The sequence below is a fragment of the Phalangium opilio genome, unplaced genomic scaffold, assembly GCF_054372755.1.
Source record: "Phalangium opilio isolate 3A_F unplaced genomic scaffold, DU_Popi_V2 ptg000217l_1, whole genome shotgun sequence".
Lineage (NCBI taxonomy): Eukaryota > Metazoa > Arthropoda > Arachnida > Opiliones > Phalangiidae > Phalangium > Phalangium opilio.
Window position 1 is genome coordinate 9190999 of NW_028324218.1, and position 18088 is coordinate 9209086.

At 36.3% G+C, this 18088-nt stretch overlaps 1 protein-coding gene across 1 annotated transcript in view; it reads left to right on the plus strand.

Moving 5' to 3' along the window:
• The first annotated feature begins 4046 nt into the window (after positions 1 to 4046).
• Positions 4047 to 18088, plus strand: part of LOC149616152 (anoctamin-5-like) — a 34165-nt gene continuing 20123 nt past the window's right edge. Inside the window, exon 1 of the mRNA XM_089856156.1 lies at positions 4047 to 4907. Within this exon, the coding sequence (XP_089712282.1) occupies positions 4047 to 4907 (861 nt within the window). The remainder of the gene's footprint in view (positions 4908 to 18088) is intronic.

The window sequence follows — 18088 nt, forward strand, 5'->3', positions numbered from 1 at the left end:
ATCTTATAAACTTATGATTATTTAGATATAGAATAGAATGTGCTTAATTTATTTATTGGGGTATTAGCAAAGGTTCCTAGCGGTGTCCTTGTGAATAGTTTGAATTTAAGAAAGTTATTTCGTAAGGATAGTTTGTATACTTTTTCAGACCGCCATTTTCCAAGATGGCCACAAGTTCAAACTAAAAACGATACTTTCTTTGTAAATATCGTTACACGTGATGTTTTAGTTTCTTTTCTGGAAGTCATTTTGGCTAAGAGGGCGGCCCGTCCCGTCTTAGACTAATGTTCCAGCAAAACCAGTTTCAGTTGTCTAGTTTCGATGATCAGTTGAAAAAATAGGTTTTGATCAATTTAAATTGATTGAATTAGATACTATATGCATTTAAATTACAATTTATCGGTTTGTCGTAATTTATATATTTACTGGGCAGTTTTCTGAGATATTTACCGGACAATTTTCTGAGTAATTTACAGGGGGGTTTTCTGAGATATTTACCGGACAATTTTCTGAGTAATTTACAGGGTAGTTTTCTGAGTAATTTACAGGGTAGTTTTCTGAGTAATTTACAGGGTAGTTTTCTGAGATATTTACCGGACAATTTTCAGAGTAATTTACAGGGTAGTTTTCGGAGATATTTACCGAGAAATTTACCTAGCAAGTTACCAAAACATTTACCGGACAATTTTCCGAGTAATTTACCAAAAAGATGCCGAGTTATTTACCGGAAATATACCGAGTATTTTACCCATTAATTTACCGGAAATATGCCGAGTATTTTACCCATTAATTTACCGGAAATATACCGAGTATTTTACCCATTAATTTACCGGAAATATACCGAGTATTTTACTCATTAATTTACCGGAAATATACCGAATAATTTACCGGAAATATACCGAATAATTTACATGGCAATTTACCGAATAACTTACTGGGCAACCTACCGAGTAATTTACTGGGTAATTTTTCGAGTTATTTTCCAAGTAATTTACTGAGTAATTTCCCGAGTTATTTTCCAAGTAATTTACTGGGTAACTTTCCCCATTATTTTCCAACTAATTTGCTGGGTAATTTTCCCAGTTATTTTCCAACTAATTTACTGGGTAATTTTCCCAGTTATTTTCCAAGTAATTTACTGGGTAATTTCCCGATTTATTTTCCAAGTAATTTACTGGGTAATTTCCCGATTTATTTTCCAAGTAATTTACTGGGTAATTTTCTGAGTTATTTTCCAAGTAATTTATTGGGTAATGTTCAGAGTTATTTTCCAAGTAGTTTACTGGGTAATTTTCCAAGTAATTTACTGGGCAATTTTCCAAGTAATTTACTGGGCAATTTTCCAAGTAATTTACTGGGAAATTTTCAGAGTTATTTTCCAAGTAATTTACTGGGCAATTTTCCAAGTAATTTACTGGGAAATTATTCGAGTTATTTCCAAATAATTTACTGTGTAATATTGATCACATCCTGATACACTCAGTCCCATAATCCCAATATCCTTTTAAACCAATCGATGAAATTAAATCAGTGTCAACTTATAAGCTGAAAGTGCAGAATAAGAAATCTCCGTTCCTCTAATGAATCTACTCTTATTTTTTTTTCGTGTGTGTTTTTGTCCTTAACTCACCTTGGAACGAGGTTAAACACACTTCCATGTCATGACCATTCTTTTTTGTTCGACTTTCTTCGGCTTTATTGGCAATCTTTATAATGGAAATACATTCCAAGAATACGCGCAAACGCTGGCAAAAATACGTATTGATTTTATGCTAGAGCCCTTTCTCCCGCTTATATTATAATACAAGTGAAATATGAAACGCCAGTACCAATTTTACGCCGCATTTAAATAAGCCATAAATCATGCATAGTTTTTCATTTTACAGCCGTTAAAACCCCTAAGGCTCGTATATTATATCTGTATTTTTAATATGGAATTTTACCGGTTTGCCATAAGTTCTTTTGAATATTAAATAAAGTGGTTTGTGGAAGTGTTATATAAAATTTTCTAGTTTCGTTTAAAGCAAGTCTCGGCTTTATAACAAGAAGTTATATCTAGTTTATTAGAGAGAAGGTATAAGATGCCTAAGTATTCGCACGCCATAGTCCCAGTCCCCCTTTCAAAATACAAGGGGGTACGTAAAAGGAGGCCGAGCTATACGGGACTTACGAGGTTACCGCCCCCTTTTCGGAGAGTTGTTCTGCCAAGGCTACAGAGCGCGTTCGACGACAGGCAATGTCAGCCACTAACTAAAGGCCGCCGACAGGTTATGGCAGCGCCCACAGAAAACCTCACGTAAATCCCGTATTTCGCCTCTCCATCAGCTGGAAAATACGTAATTTTCGTCATTCGAGTCGCGCTGACGTGAGTTTTCAAGAACCAATAAGATGCTGGTTGTGATTTAGAGGCGGGGATTAATTCAGGACCTTCGTTTGGACTGGAGATAAAGTTAGAAATGTGGCGAGTTTATTCCTTCCCCCTAATAAACTAGATATCAATTCTTGGTTTAAACAAATGTCACTAGATGCTCCCGTAATCAAGGGAAGGAGTTGACTGGTCCTCTAAGCTTAACAAAGGCCAGTTTTAGCTCCTCCCTAATGAACGAGTTCTGATTGCCTCCTGCCTTTGTCAAGTTAAAATTTGGGTGTATAAGATAAGCCAGAATTTAGGGGTGCCACTTGCTTTAATCGAATTTAATTATGAAAAACCAGTACCAATTTATTGTGCCAAATATCTACGTCACAATTTCAGAAAATGTCTCAAGGTGCTATAATAAATTCATAGCAAACAAACCGCATCAAAATATTATGACGTATATCGATATATTTATTGTGACGTCAGCAAACGTAGCAGCGGGCTATTCTGGGGTCTAAGAGATATTTTAATAAACTTTCGATTTTTCTCTTCCCATACAGTTCAATAATTTATCTTTACCGTAATATATCTGGAAGCGATTTGGAAAACAGGATATATTTCTAGTATAAAACGGGCGTTTCTAAATCGACAACAATCTATACTATATTACCCTAATCACGTCTCTAAGAACAAAATAACTTTTATGGGTCGAGTAACATAGAGAAAGAAAAATTCGATTTTCAGTTTTTCAAATTTCATTTTGTATTTGGGACTCGCCGGTCGCAGTAAGAGTCAAGTCGTGTATTTTTAATATAAATATAAATATCAAAATTAAAATATGAAAGTGCGAATTTGTGTTAGAATTATTTATATGATATTATAAAGTGTTTTGGTTTATTGTTGTCCGAAAAGGTTTTTTTTAAAAAATCGATACTACAAAGTTTCGCGAAGCAAGCGAAAGTTTAACTTTCACGTTTTTTTTTCGGATCAATACTTCGGTACGGTCGTTGAAATAACGTTAAAAATCTCACCGTCATTAGCTTAGATGAGTTTAATATAGGTTAGCGTCTGTTGACTAAAGCCTTGAAGTCTTATTGGCTACTGAAAATGAGTTGATTTGTATGTGTTTCGATTCGTGGTAAATTTTTAATCCTGGCAACTATTCGCATATACTTTCCACAATCCAGTTCCATGTAATATTTACAATATTGTTTCTATAAAAAGCTATTGGGAATATTATATTCCTTAAGTATACACTCTTGCAGACCTGTTTTATGTTGTTTAAAGTTCACTTATTACTCGCTTGTTGCAAACGACACTGAAATAGACTACACGCAGGAACGGTTTTTAATAATCCACCATCACCCTAATTAGTCAGTATATCCTTCACCGTTCAGAAGTCGCTTTATACCACAATCTACCACACTGCGACAAGTAACAAATATAAAAGTAATCTGACATATTTAATAGGTGATAACTTCTCTGTGGGTTTTTAAATCAACTCTACCTTCTGAAATAAATAAATATAAGAACGAACACAGCGACGTTTAAATTGATACTCAACAATGTACTGAGCCAATAACGGAACGGTCATGTTAAAAAACTGTGTGTTTACGCGTTCGTTTAAACCCCACGTGACACTAGAGTGATCCCTAGCGAACAACCTCATTGAAATAAACCTCTATCCATCATGTCGAACCCAAATATCGATTCGACAGACTCTTTACAATGCATCGAACCCTTATTAAAGGACATCCCCAGTTGCGTCCAAATTCTATACAAAAAAGAATCAAAATCCGACCAGTATACATTGGCTATTGAAGAATTATTAGAACTAAACACAAAAGAGTCTCTCCCTGACGAAGATGAAAAATCGACGTCATTTCCGGTTACCCGCGTTAGTCGTAACGACGACTTCCTGTTCTCAACAACGCCACCCACGTCTACCACCACCCAAACACGTTCTGTTCGATACTCTCCCGAGGTTGATTCTTTCTCACTGGGATCCGTTAAATCGTTGCTTTCAGATTTAGAAGAACAGGAAGACAATCCTAGCTCCGAGGTGCTCGTTGATGAAGGGCTCGTTGCCACGAATCATCCCGAGCTTCCCGTTGGGAAGAGCAGAAGCCGCAGTCTCCGGGATAACCGGCCCCCTATGAACGGTTCCCTGCACGAGAAACGCGGGAGCAGGTTGCGTAGACGACTATCCTCTACATCCAAGAACAACTTTTCGATCGAATCCGCGGATGATAATACTAGCGACGGATCCGCTGCCTCCTCCGTAGGCTCCGTCCACGTTCAGAGCAGCACCAGGGTGAGCGACGTATCACCAGAGTCTCGCCATTCATCCAACGATTTTTCCGGACACCGTAAGAAATCCAGAAATTCTTCGCGGCTGGGTTCCTCGACTTTCAGTCTGGATCCGAGGGGACAATTTAACACCACGGAACAAGAAGAATTGTACTCCGCTTGCTCCTTCTCGTCTAATTATAATTGCGGTGGAAAAGGCGATCGCAACAAAAATAGACGGAAAAAATCCGTCGCTGTTCAGGTAATGGATAAACTTTAATCATTACTATTTTCATGGTATCGTATTTTATCTGTTGGTGATGTTTCGTTTGGGTGTTGATGGAGAGAGATTCGCCTTGTTAGTATGTATGTACAGTACTTAAGCTTGTATGAATTTAATTTAGCCCAACTTTAATTTCCATGATAATTTATACTAATTTACTTTAATTAAGTATATATATGACCTCTTCACTTAGGGACACGAAAATTTAATGTATTATATATTATAGAACGTTAAAAGAAATTCACTTTTAAAAATACTGAAATTCGCAATGGAAAACAGTTTTTATTTATTCGGAATCATTTTATTTTTCATCTTGCACGTGCTGTATGATGTTGCTCAAAATTTGGCACTTGTAACAACTTGACGAATTTCAAAGACATAAAATTCATTTTAAAATGAAGAAATTTGCAAAAAGACTTAACTATACTTTTTTTAATGAAATAAAGCTTCTACCTCAATTAATAAGACAATTAACGCGCTTTTTGATAATCGATATTAATTATTATGTGGAATAGCTCGTCAATTTTGAATGGACATAGTATAGGTCGAGGTTGTTTGTTCTCTCTATTTCTGAATTTTGAATTTAATTAATGGAGAAGTACCTCAGTATTCTTTGGATAATTTTACTGTTGAGTATTTTGGAAATTATTTTAACAATTAAAGAGTAGCTATATATTCAAATTTTTAGAAAAATTAATGGAATGACCATACCATAATACATACAGCTAATTGGAATCATTATGCCCTCATATCTCTCATGTTTATTTCTATGTGCGTTTTGTGGGCCGGGCTTGAGAACTTACTATCCGTCACTACCTCATAATTCTGATGGCGTCCTTCTAAATAAATTGAGAAAATGTCTACACAATGATTTCTATTAGCTGTATCGTAAGTTTATAAGATATATTCACCTACGCTGAGTGAATGGTCTATCGGCCTATACCCAGCAAATATCCCATTTTAAGTCAATAGCGTAAATATATTGGTAACTGTTCAGTGGACTATCTGAGAACGGCTGTTATCTAAAGAGAAACTCCAATTGGGACTACGTTATGCAACGTCATTCTATCTTGCACTCCAGTAAAAAATTCGGAAGGCTAAACAAGAGGGGCTTAAATAACTTCCAAACTGCAAAATAAGCATAACCAGGATCAGAAGTATACTTCTTCTGCCAGGATTACACATAGTTTTTCTCAACGTATCTAGGCGGATTTTGTTGAAAGATCTAGACTATCATTATGTATGATGAATTTTGGCCCTTGAATAATATATCTCACTGCACGTGGTACCTTGCGCACGCCCCTGACCTCACGTTGCTACCAACCAATGAAATCACAGTCAGAATTATGAGGCGTGACGGATATTAAGTTCTGAAACCCGCATAGAAACTAACATGGGTTCCCAAAGATTCCTATTAGCTTTATGTATTCCTGGCATAACAGAATAAGTTTGATCGAATTGTTAAGCTCCTACTGTTTTCTCAGTTTTGCAAAGCTGCTTAGTATCAAAAGAGAAAAACGGATCCTATGCCGGACTTAGTAACCTGTCGAGGACAATTTAGTCTAAGAACAATGAAAGTTTCCCAGAGTACAGTACTTTACGGACGCCGCTAGATTTTATACGGGATTGTTAAGTGCTGTCCATTTGATAAAAGAAGCGAGTTCTCGCAAATTAGCTTCTATATTTAAGACACAGGTGGCATGTACGACCCTACCAAAACGCTGAGGATGCTGGGAGGACTTTGTTGCCGTTCCGTAGATCTTCATCTACAGAGGCTACGTTATAGCTATAGAGATTACTACTCCGTCTCACATCTCTCCTCCTAGTTCCCAAAGAATCTTCTTTAGTACCTACTACTAACTTGCAAGAGAAGATAAAAGAAAGTGTAATACTTCTTCCTCCGCGTACTGCGCCTCGTTTGAGGGGTTAGATTTCTAGCACTCTAGCGTCGAGACCCACCCCTTTCAGGATAGCCTACTTACAGCTTTTAGAGAGAGAAAAATAGTTCCCGAAAAATAGAACAAGGCCTAGAGGCGGCGGATGAGGAGCGGCTCCCTCTCCCAGAAATCCCTCAAGTAGGGCTACTTTCCATAAACACAATATCTAACCTCTAGCCTCCTGATTGGCTACTTAAAATTTTAGGGGGTTAAAAAACAGGACGACCGTCAAACAACGTAGAAATCAGGGTTTAAATTAAATTTTGACCCAAGTATTATACTCTCTTCTATTTTTCTTGCCACTACCAAGAAGCGATATCTAGTTTACTAGGGAGAAGGTAAAAGATGCCTAAGTATTCGAGCGCCATAGTCCCAGTCCCCCTTTCAAAATCCAAGGGGGGACGTATAAGGAGGCCGGGCTATTTTGCCTCTCCTCTGTGGGAAAATACGTAATTTTCGTCATTCGCGTCGCGCTGACGTGAGTTTTCAAGAACCAATAAGATACTGGTTGTAATTTAGAGGCGTGGATTAACTCCGGACCTACGTTTGGACTGGAGATAAAGCTAGAAATGTGGCGAGTTTATTCCTTCTCCCTAATAAACTAGATATCGCTTCTTGCCACTACTTAAGACAAGACTCCCTTATCAGTCAGTCATTTGTGACTTTTACTTACATACATAAATATAGATATAGATTGAAGTTTCAGTTATTTCTGAAATTTACTGAGAGTCCGAGATAGGTACGACGCTTTATAATTTTAGCCTTGACATAATTGGATGACCTCTCTATTGTGTAACTGTCCAACACTTTTCTAAGGCACCTTGTTATTTTTCTATTTTTAAAAACATTTTTTCACATCAGCTGAAACCTGGCGTTTATGCCGTAAAATCCTTTCAACCAGTTGATGGCATCCATATAATAATCTCATTTCTAAAAATGAAATTTCAAAAGTTCTCTCATTGGATTCAGGACAAAAAGAAAGAGTTTTCTATTCGCTGTCAGTGAGAATTTGAGAAGCTGTCTAATATTACAAAGAAAAATAAATATATACGAAGGTCAAAACGAAGGAATTGTTCTTTTGAATTTCATTAGGAAAACTTGAACTGAAAATTTTCTGATAGAATAATTTCCGTAAATTTGCAGAAAATGTAGATATATAAATACAGTATATACATTATGTCAGAAGGGGATAATAGAAGAAGTATGACACTATGTATCATCTTAATACTTTAGTTATGTAACATGATTCTTCCCAAGCGGGGAGCTCTTTTTGTTAATTGCTCTCTTGCTCATCAAACTTCAGATGGGCATCGCACCGTGCTAGGGTGAATTCTATAACTGTTCGGTACTAAATCCTCAGCAATCAACCCACAAACCTTGATTGTCTTGACGTGCGACAAAAATCCTCAAGCGCATGCGCCCTGGCAAATAGTTAAGCGCTATTAGAGTAATGATGAGGGAACTATTTATCGCGTATGTGATTCGGTTTAGTAACCTTGCTCCAAGTGTTCTGATGTTGGGAAGAATCATGTTACAATTACCCACCCCGCTTTGTGCAGTAAACTTCTCTCGATGAGAAGTATTATATACTTCTGATTGTGTCTATTCCGTATTCATTTTAAGAAGCGGCTGGTAAATTTCACATACATTTCCATTGAATTTCAATTTAGGGAAGTGCACTCTAATTGCGGCCATCTTTAATGATATCCTGAGTTTATTCTTGTTTACCATAAATAAATCACTGCAACAGAACCCTCTGGCTTAAAATGCAAATTTATCTTCTTGCGTAATTGCTATGTTTATCAGATGCGGCGCAAACAATTCTCGCAAAGGCTAATCAAAACTATAAAACCCACCGGCCATTTTTACCTTCTGAGCGCCACTGAGTATGGAATTACATGATCAACTTTTTTATTCCATATTTTTGAAGTTGGCCGTTGATTGATTCTACAAACCGATAAAAAGTCAGAAGTGGAGGTTTGTAGATCATGGCAAGTTATATTGTCAGTAATCTTCATCGAACATTTGCAGGGCTGCCAGATCGATAATTTATGCTTAACCTCCATTGTTAGCCTGGAAGAGTAGAAAACAGAGCTGTATTGAGAAGTGAACTAATTAGGCCTATTCCACACCGCGAGCCAAGGCTCCTCCCATTGGGTTAGAAAGGGAATTAAATTAGTTCCTTATTGCCAAGTGGGTTACGGTTTGCATATTGAGCCACTATTATGCGCCCTCTTTCGAACAAAAAACGCATTGTTTTCAAAAAAAAGTCTCGTACTGATTGCCCATGCAACAACAGCTAACTTACCCTTTATTCCTTATCGAGATGCTCACGAGAGTTAGCAGGAACTCTGTTGCCTCTTGCCACGTGATAACATCCCTGATCCCTCGTTCTCTCTTTGTGGTAGTTAAGGTTTTAGAATAGAGAGCGTGTACGAATCTTCTCATTTTCTCCTCCTCTAGCCAAGAAAAGGTTCATGGAAGTGCATATTACTAACTGCCTTGGTTCATTACTCAAACTTGAAAGGTATAGCCTTGCTGAGTAACTATATATTCATCGTTAACATAAATAAATTCATGATAATTATTCATCTTAGCTTCTCTCCATTGTCTTAAAGTGCCACGAGCTGCCATAATTCATTAACTCTTTTAACTACAATGCAAATTGTATTCTCCACTGCAACCACATTTGACAAAATTGCGAAATTTGAGGCGCATTAATTAATCTATGGTGAAATTAAATAATGACTACGTATTACCAAGAACCCATATAAGAATAAAACCTGAGTACGTTGTAGTGCCATGATCTCGGGTTTTGTTTCACCCCAACTATTAATGGTTCCCCCATATCAAGGTCATATAGAGGGTGTTTCTGAAGGGTATGTGAGATATTTTGGGGTGTTTAAACGAAAGGACTTGGGTATACTGGTAACGTTGAAGCCCTATTTATGGTCTTTGGGTTGAAATACCGGATATTTCGTACTAGCCCTGTATCAGGCAGACAATACTGCTATCCCCCGTTTTGAAGAGGGTTTATTATGTATAAATTTTTTTAATTGTGTTTCTGGATTTTATATGAAAAATCTGTTATAAGTGAAACCAGAAGGGGATAAAAGAAGAAGTATGACATTCTGTATCCTTTTAATACTTAAGTTACGTAACACGATTCTTCCCAGGTGAGGTATCCCTTTTTGTTTGCTCTCCTGCTCATCAAACTTCAGATGTGCATCTCACCTTGGGGCCCGGGTGAATACTAAATCCTCAGCAATCAACCCACAAATCATGATTGTCTTGACGTGGGACAAATATTCACAAGCCCTTTGGAAAATAGTTAAGCGCTAATAGAGTATTGATGAGGGAACATTTTTATCGCGTATGTGCATGATTCGATTTAGTACCCTTGCTATAATAAATGTTAAGGGATGTTGGGAAGAATCATGTTACAATTACTAATTACCCCGTTTTGTGCAAGTACACTTCTCTCGAAGAGAAGTATTATATACTTCTGATGATACTGATTTTAGAGTATTAGTTATTTTCTGGCGTTATTTGTTTTTGGAGAAAGTAATTAGTAAATTAGTAATCTAATTCTCTCGGTGTTTGGCGGAAAGCTTGAAAGACATTTGGGAATGAGCAGAGCGAAAACTAATTTTCTTGAGTTTTGCTAATAAAGTTAAATATTTTTTGGAATCCTCTTTCGACTTTAATCAAATGCAAACACGTTTTGTTTAAGCTTTCAGGAGCTTTACCATATTGCTAAGAGTTAAGAGTTAATGAAGTCCCATCTAAATTTTTAATACGTTTAAAATGCGTTGAATTACTTTAGTTTCGAGTTTCTGAAGTTCGCATTTGGCTACTTCATATATTTTTTTCGTTTTAAATGTTTCAATTACTCCATGCGGATTAGTATTGTATTCGAGGTTTAGAGAGAGAAAGAGAGAGGGATGTTTGAAGTAAAATTAAAATTCTACTTAAGTTGTAAAGTCTTAAATTTATTAGAGGCTCAGAGATGCTTTGAAACATTCAAATAGGCGGAAAAGCTTAAAGTTAAGACTAGAATCGATCGCCTAAGAGCTCGAAATAGTTTTAGAAACTCTGGAAAAATAGCTTTGTTGTAGTATTAAAAGCTATTCTAGGATCATTTGTCATTGTGTTAAAAGTTGGTGTACAAATGTTCCTCGGAGTTTGAAGATTTTAGAACCGTTGGTCAGAGTTTGAATATTCTAGAAAATTTCGTCAGAGTTTAAAAATTCTAGTAACGTTGATCGGAGTTAAAATATTCTAGTAACGTTGGTCAGAGTTTCAAGGTTCTAGAAACGTTGGTCAGAGTTTGAAGATTCTAGAAATGCTGGTCAGATTTTGAAGATTCTAGAAACGTTGGTCAGAGTTTGAGGATTCTAGAACCGTTGGTCAGAGTTTTGAAAATTCTAGAAACGTTGATCAGAGTTTGAAGATTCCAGAAATGTTGGTTAGAGTTTGAAGATTCTATAAACGTTGGTCAGAGTTTGAAGATTCTAGAAACGTTGGTCAGAGTTTGAGGATTCTAGAAACGTTGGTCAGAGTTTTGAAGATTCTAGAAACGCTGGTCAGATTTTGAAGATTCTAGAAACGTTGGTCAAAGTTTCAAGGTTCTAGAAACGGTGGTCATAGTTTGAAGGTTTTACAAACTTTCGTCATAAAGTTTGAAGGTTTTACAAACTTTCGTCATAAAGTTTGAAGCTTTTCTAGAAGCATTAATCGAAAATTCTCAATTTGTAAAGTTACAAATAATGAAAATTATTGTAAACCCCCAAGGTCCAAAATCTTACTAACATTAAGAGATAGATTTGCTTATAATGAATATGAAATTTCTGCATGGCTAGCTCATTAAAATTGAATAAATAATAAAGTTACTTGCTTTTATCGCAACCACCAACCAACTAAATACCCAAGAGTTTCGTCTCTTAAATTCGGCTAAAGACATTTCTGAAATGTCGCTTTTAGAATTTCCAACTGAATGACGTTTTTCAATAGAAATCCTTTTTAAAGTTTTAATACTATATTTTGAAAAGCCAACATATTTCATATTTTAAGGTAAATTCCTTTTAGCCTTTGGGACTTTTTTTTGAAAGACCTAAAATACAGTATAGGTTCATCTCATCTAGAGATTTCATTCTTCCTCGCTATCGTAATGATACTAAACCTAATACTTTAAACACATCTTGCATTGCATTTGTAGATAAAATGGGTCGAGAATAATCCGAAGTATTTCTCCATAATCTTAAGTGAAAGTTTTCGGGCTTTTCCGGTTGAAACGCGAAGCAATCAAATAGTTAATCCTAAATGGGTAAAAATCTTTCAATCGCTTGGTTTATCTTAAAACTGCCTTTGAAAATCAAAACAGTTTTTCAACGTTAAATTTAGAAAAAAGTAACAGTTCCTAACGGTAATTAGAAAGATTATCAGTTATTTTGACCGGGGATAGATGTAATTTCAGAAGCTGGAATGGAGAACGGTTAGTATTTTCTTCAGTTCTACTCATAGCCCAGTATGGAGCCCCTCTCCCCAACTCGTAACGAAAAGTTTATATTATCTTATTGGCTCACTTAGACTACGTTTTGATGACGTTGCTGACGGGGAAGGCGAAAAATACGTAATTCCTTTTCACCTCTGTCGCTATGTCCCTCCTCTTCTTTCATACCCCTCCTTCCCGGAAAAGGGGGTCCGGGACTTTGACGCGCGCCCAGGTTACTCTGTTCTCCATTCCTACTTCTAAAATTAAATCTATCCCCGATAAAGGCAAAGATACGTGCTGTGTTTCTTAAATTTAAGGAATAAATATGAGCGTAATAAGTCTTCAATCTCACAAATTAATTTCAATGAAATTTTAGCTTTTACGTTAAATAATCTAATCTACTTGTAATCCTTTCAAAGTGAAATAAATAACTTCTCGGTATTAGACGATTTTATCACTTTGTAGACTTTCACATTTTAAAAACCTATTCAAGCTAGGCTATAAGTTTTATTGGTATGTTGAAACTGACTACTGAAATTTCCATTTGGGATAATGGAAAAAGGTTGAATCTCGTCTCAAACTGAAGCTTATAAGCAAAGTTGTTTTCGGAGAGAAGAACTAACTATACGCAAAGGCAAAAGAGAAGTAACAGAAAATGAGATAGTAAGAAGAGCGTAGGCGACGTGTGTTTGGAAAAAGATTTTACCAAAAACGTATTTATGCAAGAAGAACGTTGAAGGTAGCAAGTTCACTACCCATCCTCGCATACTTTTTTGAGAAACTTCGTCTGCTTATATTTTGACTCCACCCACAAATTCTGTATATAGCAATTTCGAAAAAAAAATTTAACCACGAAAATAGAGATAAAAATGACATTTTCGATCTCTAGAGTCGCTATATACAGAATTTGTGGGTGGAGTCAAAATATAAGCAGACGAAGTTTCTCAATAAAGTATGCGAGGATGGTACTAGAGGCTAAAGCTACGATCCGACGTTCTTAGTACATAAATCCGTTTTTGGTTTTACTACCTTTCACGGTGTAATAGAGGAAAACTATCGTATGAATATAAACATTTTTTATGCAACCGATAGGGAAAGACACGAGGCCGAGGGTAATACTTTGCCTTCTATCTCGCTATGGGTCAACCCCATTTTATATCCCAATACTGAGGGTTGCTTCTCCCCTTTCTTATAGCGTTTTCCTTTGGGTCCTCGCGGAGCGCTCCCATGGAGGAATAAAACTAGGAGATCCTATTCTTCAAAAACAGTCTTTAACGAAGCTGGAAACTACTACTACCATTTTTATTGCTCCTTGGGAGCGCTCCGCGAGGACCCAAAGGAAAACGCTATTACATCGAAGAGACAGAATCACGTTTACCAGGCTAGTACCAAAAGGTAAAAGTATATAGATGTAAAAACAAGAAGTGCACATCATTAACAATTCCCCGCATTTGGCTGTAGACGCAGTGCCGGATTAAGAAGATTTTCGCCCGGGGGCAGTGGCTCGATGGGCGCCCCCTCCCTTGGCCCCATAATTTATAAAAACCAGCTAGAAATTTTAACAATTTTGTTTTTATTAGAAATATAGGGAGCTAACAGTTCTGACCCTGAAACGTCACACCCTTCTATCTCTTACTGGAGTTTCATACCCCCTAACGGTTGGAAACAGTATTCTACGCGCAAAAATGCCAACCAGAGGGCGGCTGCGTGACGTCAGACTATCTCTTCCCCCTAGCCAGCTGTTAGCTCCCTATTGTAATTTTGATAAGTGAAAAGTATCCCTATGCATGGCTGATACTCACTCATACTCTCAATTTTAGTTGAATAAGTGACTAATGAATTTAAAAATAGTAAGCAAAAAGTGACTTAATAAGGGCAAATTAAGCTATAAAATAAGGGCACTTTAAATGAAATGTTTTCAGACATGATCGATTTTCATAATTACTTTCAGTAATTAAAGATATTTTAAAGGTCGGTGCCGTAATTAAGCCCAATCTATGGGCTTAGATATTTCCAGTCAAAGGAAAGGTTCAATCATAAAATTTCTACGGCGAAATTGAATTAAACCATTTTGGAGCACAGCTCAGAATGCAAAGTAATTGATGTCGTTTTAAATCAAAACTAAAACAATCATTTGAATTGGATTGATTATAAATATTAAGTTAAATATTTGATGAGCGAGCGAAGCGAGCTCCACAATTTTTTGGGTTTGATCAACTGTAATCTCGCTGTTTTTGCGTTTAAACCGTCATACAGTCAAATATATTACGTTTAACCTTGTGGTCGAGAAGATAAATAACACCGAAAGACTCAAAAATCCAAAAAAAGTGACAAACAGTAACTAATTTTTGGAAAAGTGACTTTTAGTAACCGAATTTGAAAAAAGTGACTTAGTATCAGCCCTGCCTATGTCTTTGAATAGGCTTTTCTAGATTTAGACTCGGAAAATCCTTTTATCGTCTCCTCCCAACTAATTTGGTGTAATAAATTGGTCTCGATAGCTAATATACCTATTTAAAAACGAAAAACAGTCCCGTAATCATTCAAAACTAACGTCATGTTTTTGAGTTTTTCGAAAATTTAATAAAACAATCGCTCAGATTTGGGTGTCACCAGACATCTTGGGCGCCCCTATTTTGCTGGCGCCCGGGGGCAGGTGCCCCCTCTGCCCCCCCTTAATCCGGCCCTGTGTAGACGACATGCTAACTGAGAAGCAAACTACCGTCCTCTCAACTCTCTACATGAATTAACCCATCAGCTTCTTGACATCATAGGTTTATTGAAAGTAGTACATGATGCTATAGATCCCAACGTAAATTCTTGTTACTGAAGCGTCTGTTATTTCGTGAACCTATTCACGGCTTGTTCCCTGTGCCACGGTCGGGAAGGTAATCATACACAGATGGGGAGCGACACTATTCTGGCATCAAAGAGGGCTTCTCATATTACACGGCGCGACCAACTTTCAACGAAGTCTACTTTTTGTTTTATATTTATAGACTTTTGCTTCTACTACAAAATATGCATAGCTTTACCCATGGTACCCCGGTTTTTTAGTTGGACATACGCTTTTGGTGCCACGGCGCGACCAACTTTCAACGAAGCCTACTTTTTGTTTTATATTTATAGACTTTTGCTTCTACCCATGGTACCCCGGTTCTTTAGATGGACATACGCTTTTGGTGCCACCTGGTTATAGAAATAAGAACATTTTTTAGGCGTGTAAAATATTTTCAAAAAACTAAAACATTAGAAGCATAATAATCTTTGTAGGAGAGAGGAGAAAGATATCGTCGTTGACCCAAGAAGCTTGAGAGAAAGCGAGACCAGCCTTCGGAACAACATACTAGCCCTTCAATCAAACCATCGCAGTGCCTCACATTCAATTCCTTCTATTTGCATTTGCTATACGACAGACTCTGCCAATCGTAGTAAAACGCTTTGCAAATACTGAAATATCGATAAAAACAAAAAAGACGTACTCACCTGTCCGTAACCTTAGACGCTACTCTTTCGTTCATATGTAGGTCTGTTACGCTGGAACGCTCTTAATATTTGATAAGATTTGTGTACGAGTGTGTGTTGTTTTGCAACGAATGCAGAAAAACAAGTTCCATTTCCATTCAACTGTACACAAATTATCAAGGATGAGAATCATGCTTTAGTCCCACTGAGTTGTGCGCATTCTCTTTTTGTAAAGATGATATTTTTTTAGCTAGAGTTGCAATTAAACACGAGGAATTACAGTCATTTTTAATATGTTACATTATTAGCTATTCATTATCACCAGAATAGGATATTAAGAGAAGGATAACACTATGTATTCTGTATCCTCTTAATACTTTAGTTATGTATCATGATTCTTCCTTGGCTCACAATTTTTGTTTGCTCTCCTGCTCAACAAACTTCAGATGAGCATCGCACCGTGCTAGGGTGAATTCTATAACTGTTTGGTGGTACTAAATACAGCAATCAACCCACAAACCTTGATTGTCTTGAAGTGGGACAAAAATACACAAGCGCATGCGCCTTGGCAAATAGTTAAGCGCTAATATTGAGGGAACTATTTATTGTGTATGTGATTCGGGTTAAATGTTTTGAAGTTATCATCCTTCTTTGTGGTTATCATATAATTAGCTAAAAATTTTAATTTACCGATTAAAATTTGGTGTAATCAAGGTATGTTACCTTTTATGGTAAGGTGTAACTTACCTACGATAAACTACCGACGTATCCCTTATATTTTTATATATTTAACCAGGGATAGATTTAATTTTAGAAGTAGGAATGGAGAACAGAGTAATCTATGTGCGGGTCAAAGTCTCGGACCCCCTTCCCCGGGACGGGAGGGTGTATGAAAGAAGAGGCGGGTCATAAAGACAGAGGTAGAAAGGAATTACGTATTTTTCGCCGTTCTCGTCAGCAACGTCATCAAAACGTACTTTAAGTGAGCCAATAAGATAATTTAAACTTTTCGTTACGCGTTGCAGGGCTATGAGTCGGACTGAAGTTAATACTAACCGTTTTCCATTCCTACTTCTAAAATTAAATCTATCCCTGATTGAACGAAATGTCTATTTCGATGGTGAATAATATTGAAATCGTCACAAATTTCAGAAACACTAATGTAAACTTGTATGCGTTAAGTTCCTTAAATAAGTGGTAGGTGTCTGGATTCATAGGTGTTTAATTACGTTTGAAATTCTCAAGGCCTACCACGTGCATCAGAATACATTTTTCCACGCTCAAATTTTAATATTTTTAAGCGGAAAACGTTAACATAAAGCATATAGGCCTTGTTTATGTATATTATATATGGGTGGAGTATTTTTATTAATATTAAATTTTAATCTTTTTGGAAAATTGCATTTTAAATATTCCATTTTCTATGAATTTAAATTGAAGAAAAATTGGGTTGGGTTTCGTCAAAGTTATAATAATTCTGTACTAATGGATTAGGTTTAATATCATATTTGTATAATGCATTTAATATTTAAAATCAGAATTGCCTATTTGGCAACTATTTTAATTTCTAATGGCTTACTAATATACATCGCAATTATCTATAGCAAACAAAATATATACATCCATATTATAGAGTTCATGATTTGAAATTTACTTTTTAATTCTAAATAATTAGAAAATATATTTATCCAAACCATCATTAACCCTTCAGTTTTCCACGAAATTGACAAACCGTAGTTTCTGAGCACCTTTCAGAGCACCACAAAGATTTAAATCGAGGTTATTAAAACAAACGGTGCTTTCCAGTGAGCTAAGACATTTTTAATATTTGAAACTTCTCAAATATGTTTACTTAACCAAAATTAATAATGTCTACCTATCGATTTTTCTTATGTATACATAAATACTACAATAAACCGTCTTAGAAGTCACTTTATTCTCGTAGAAAAGCCGCTTCTTCAATTGTATTTTAAGAACTTCCTGACCCTGCAACCGAATATATTAGTTTTGATATTAAAATCAAGTGTTTATTGAAGCAACACGAGTGTGGTTATTTTGGGGATGAGCCAGATGTGATAATAATATAGTAAGCGTCGGTTTAAACGTTTTCATTAAATACCCGTACCTTCCGATATGAAATATTGCCGTAGGTCAAAGGTCACATCATGCAATGTCTAAGACGAAATAATTCAATGTGAAATTTTTACTATTAAATCAGGGATAGATTTAATTTTAGAAGTAAGAATGGAGAACGGTTAGTATTT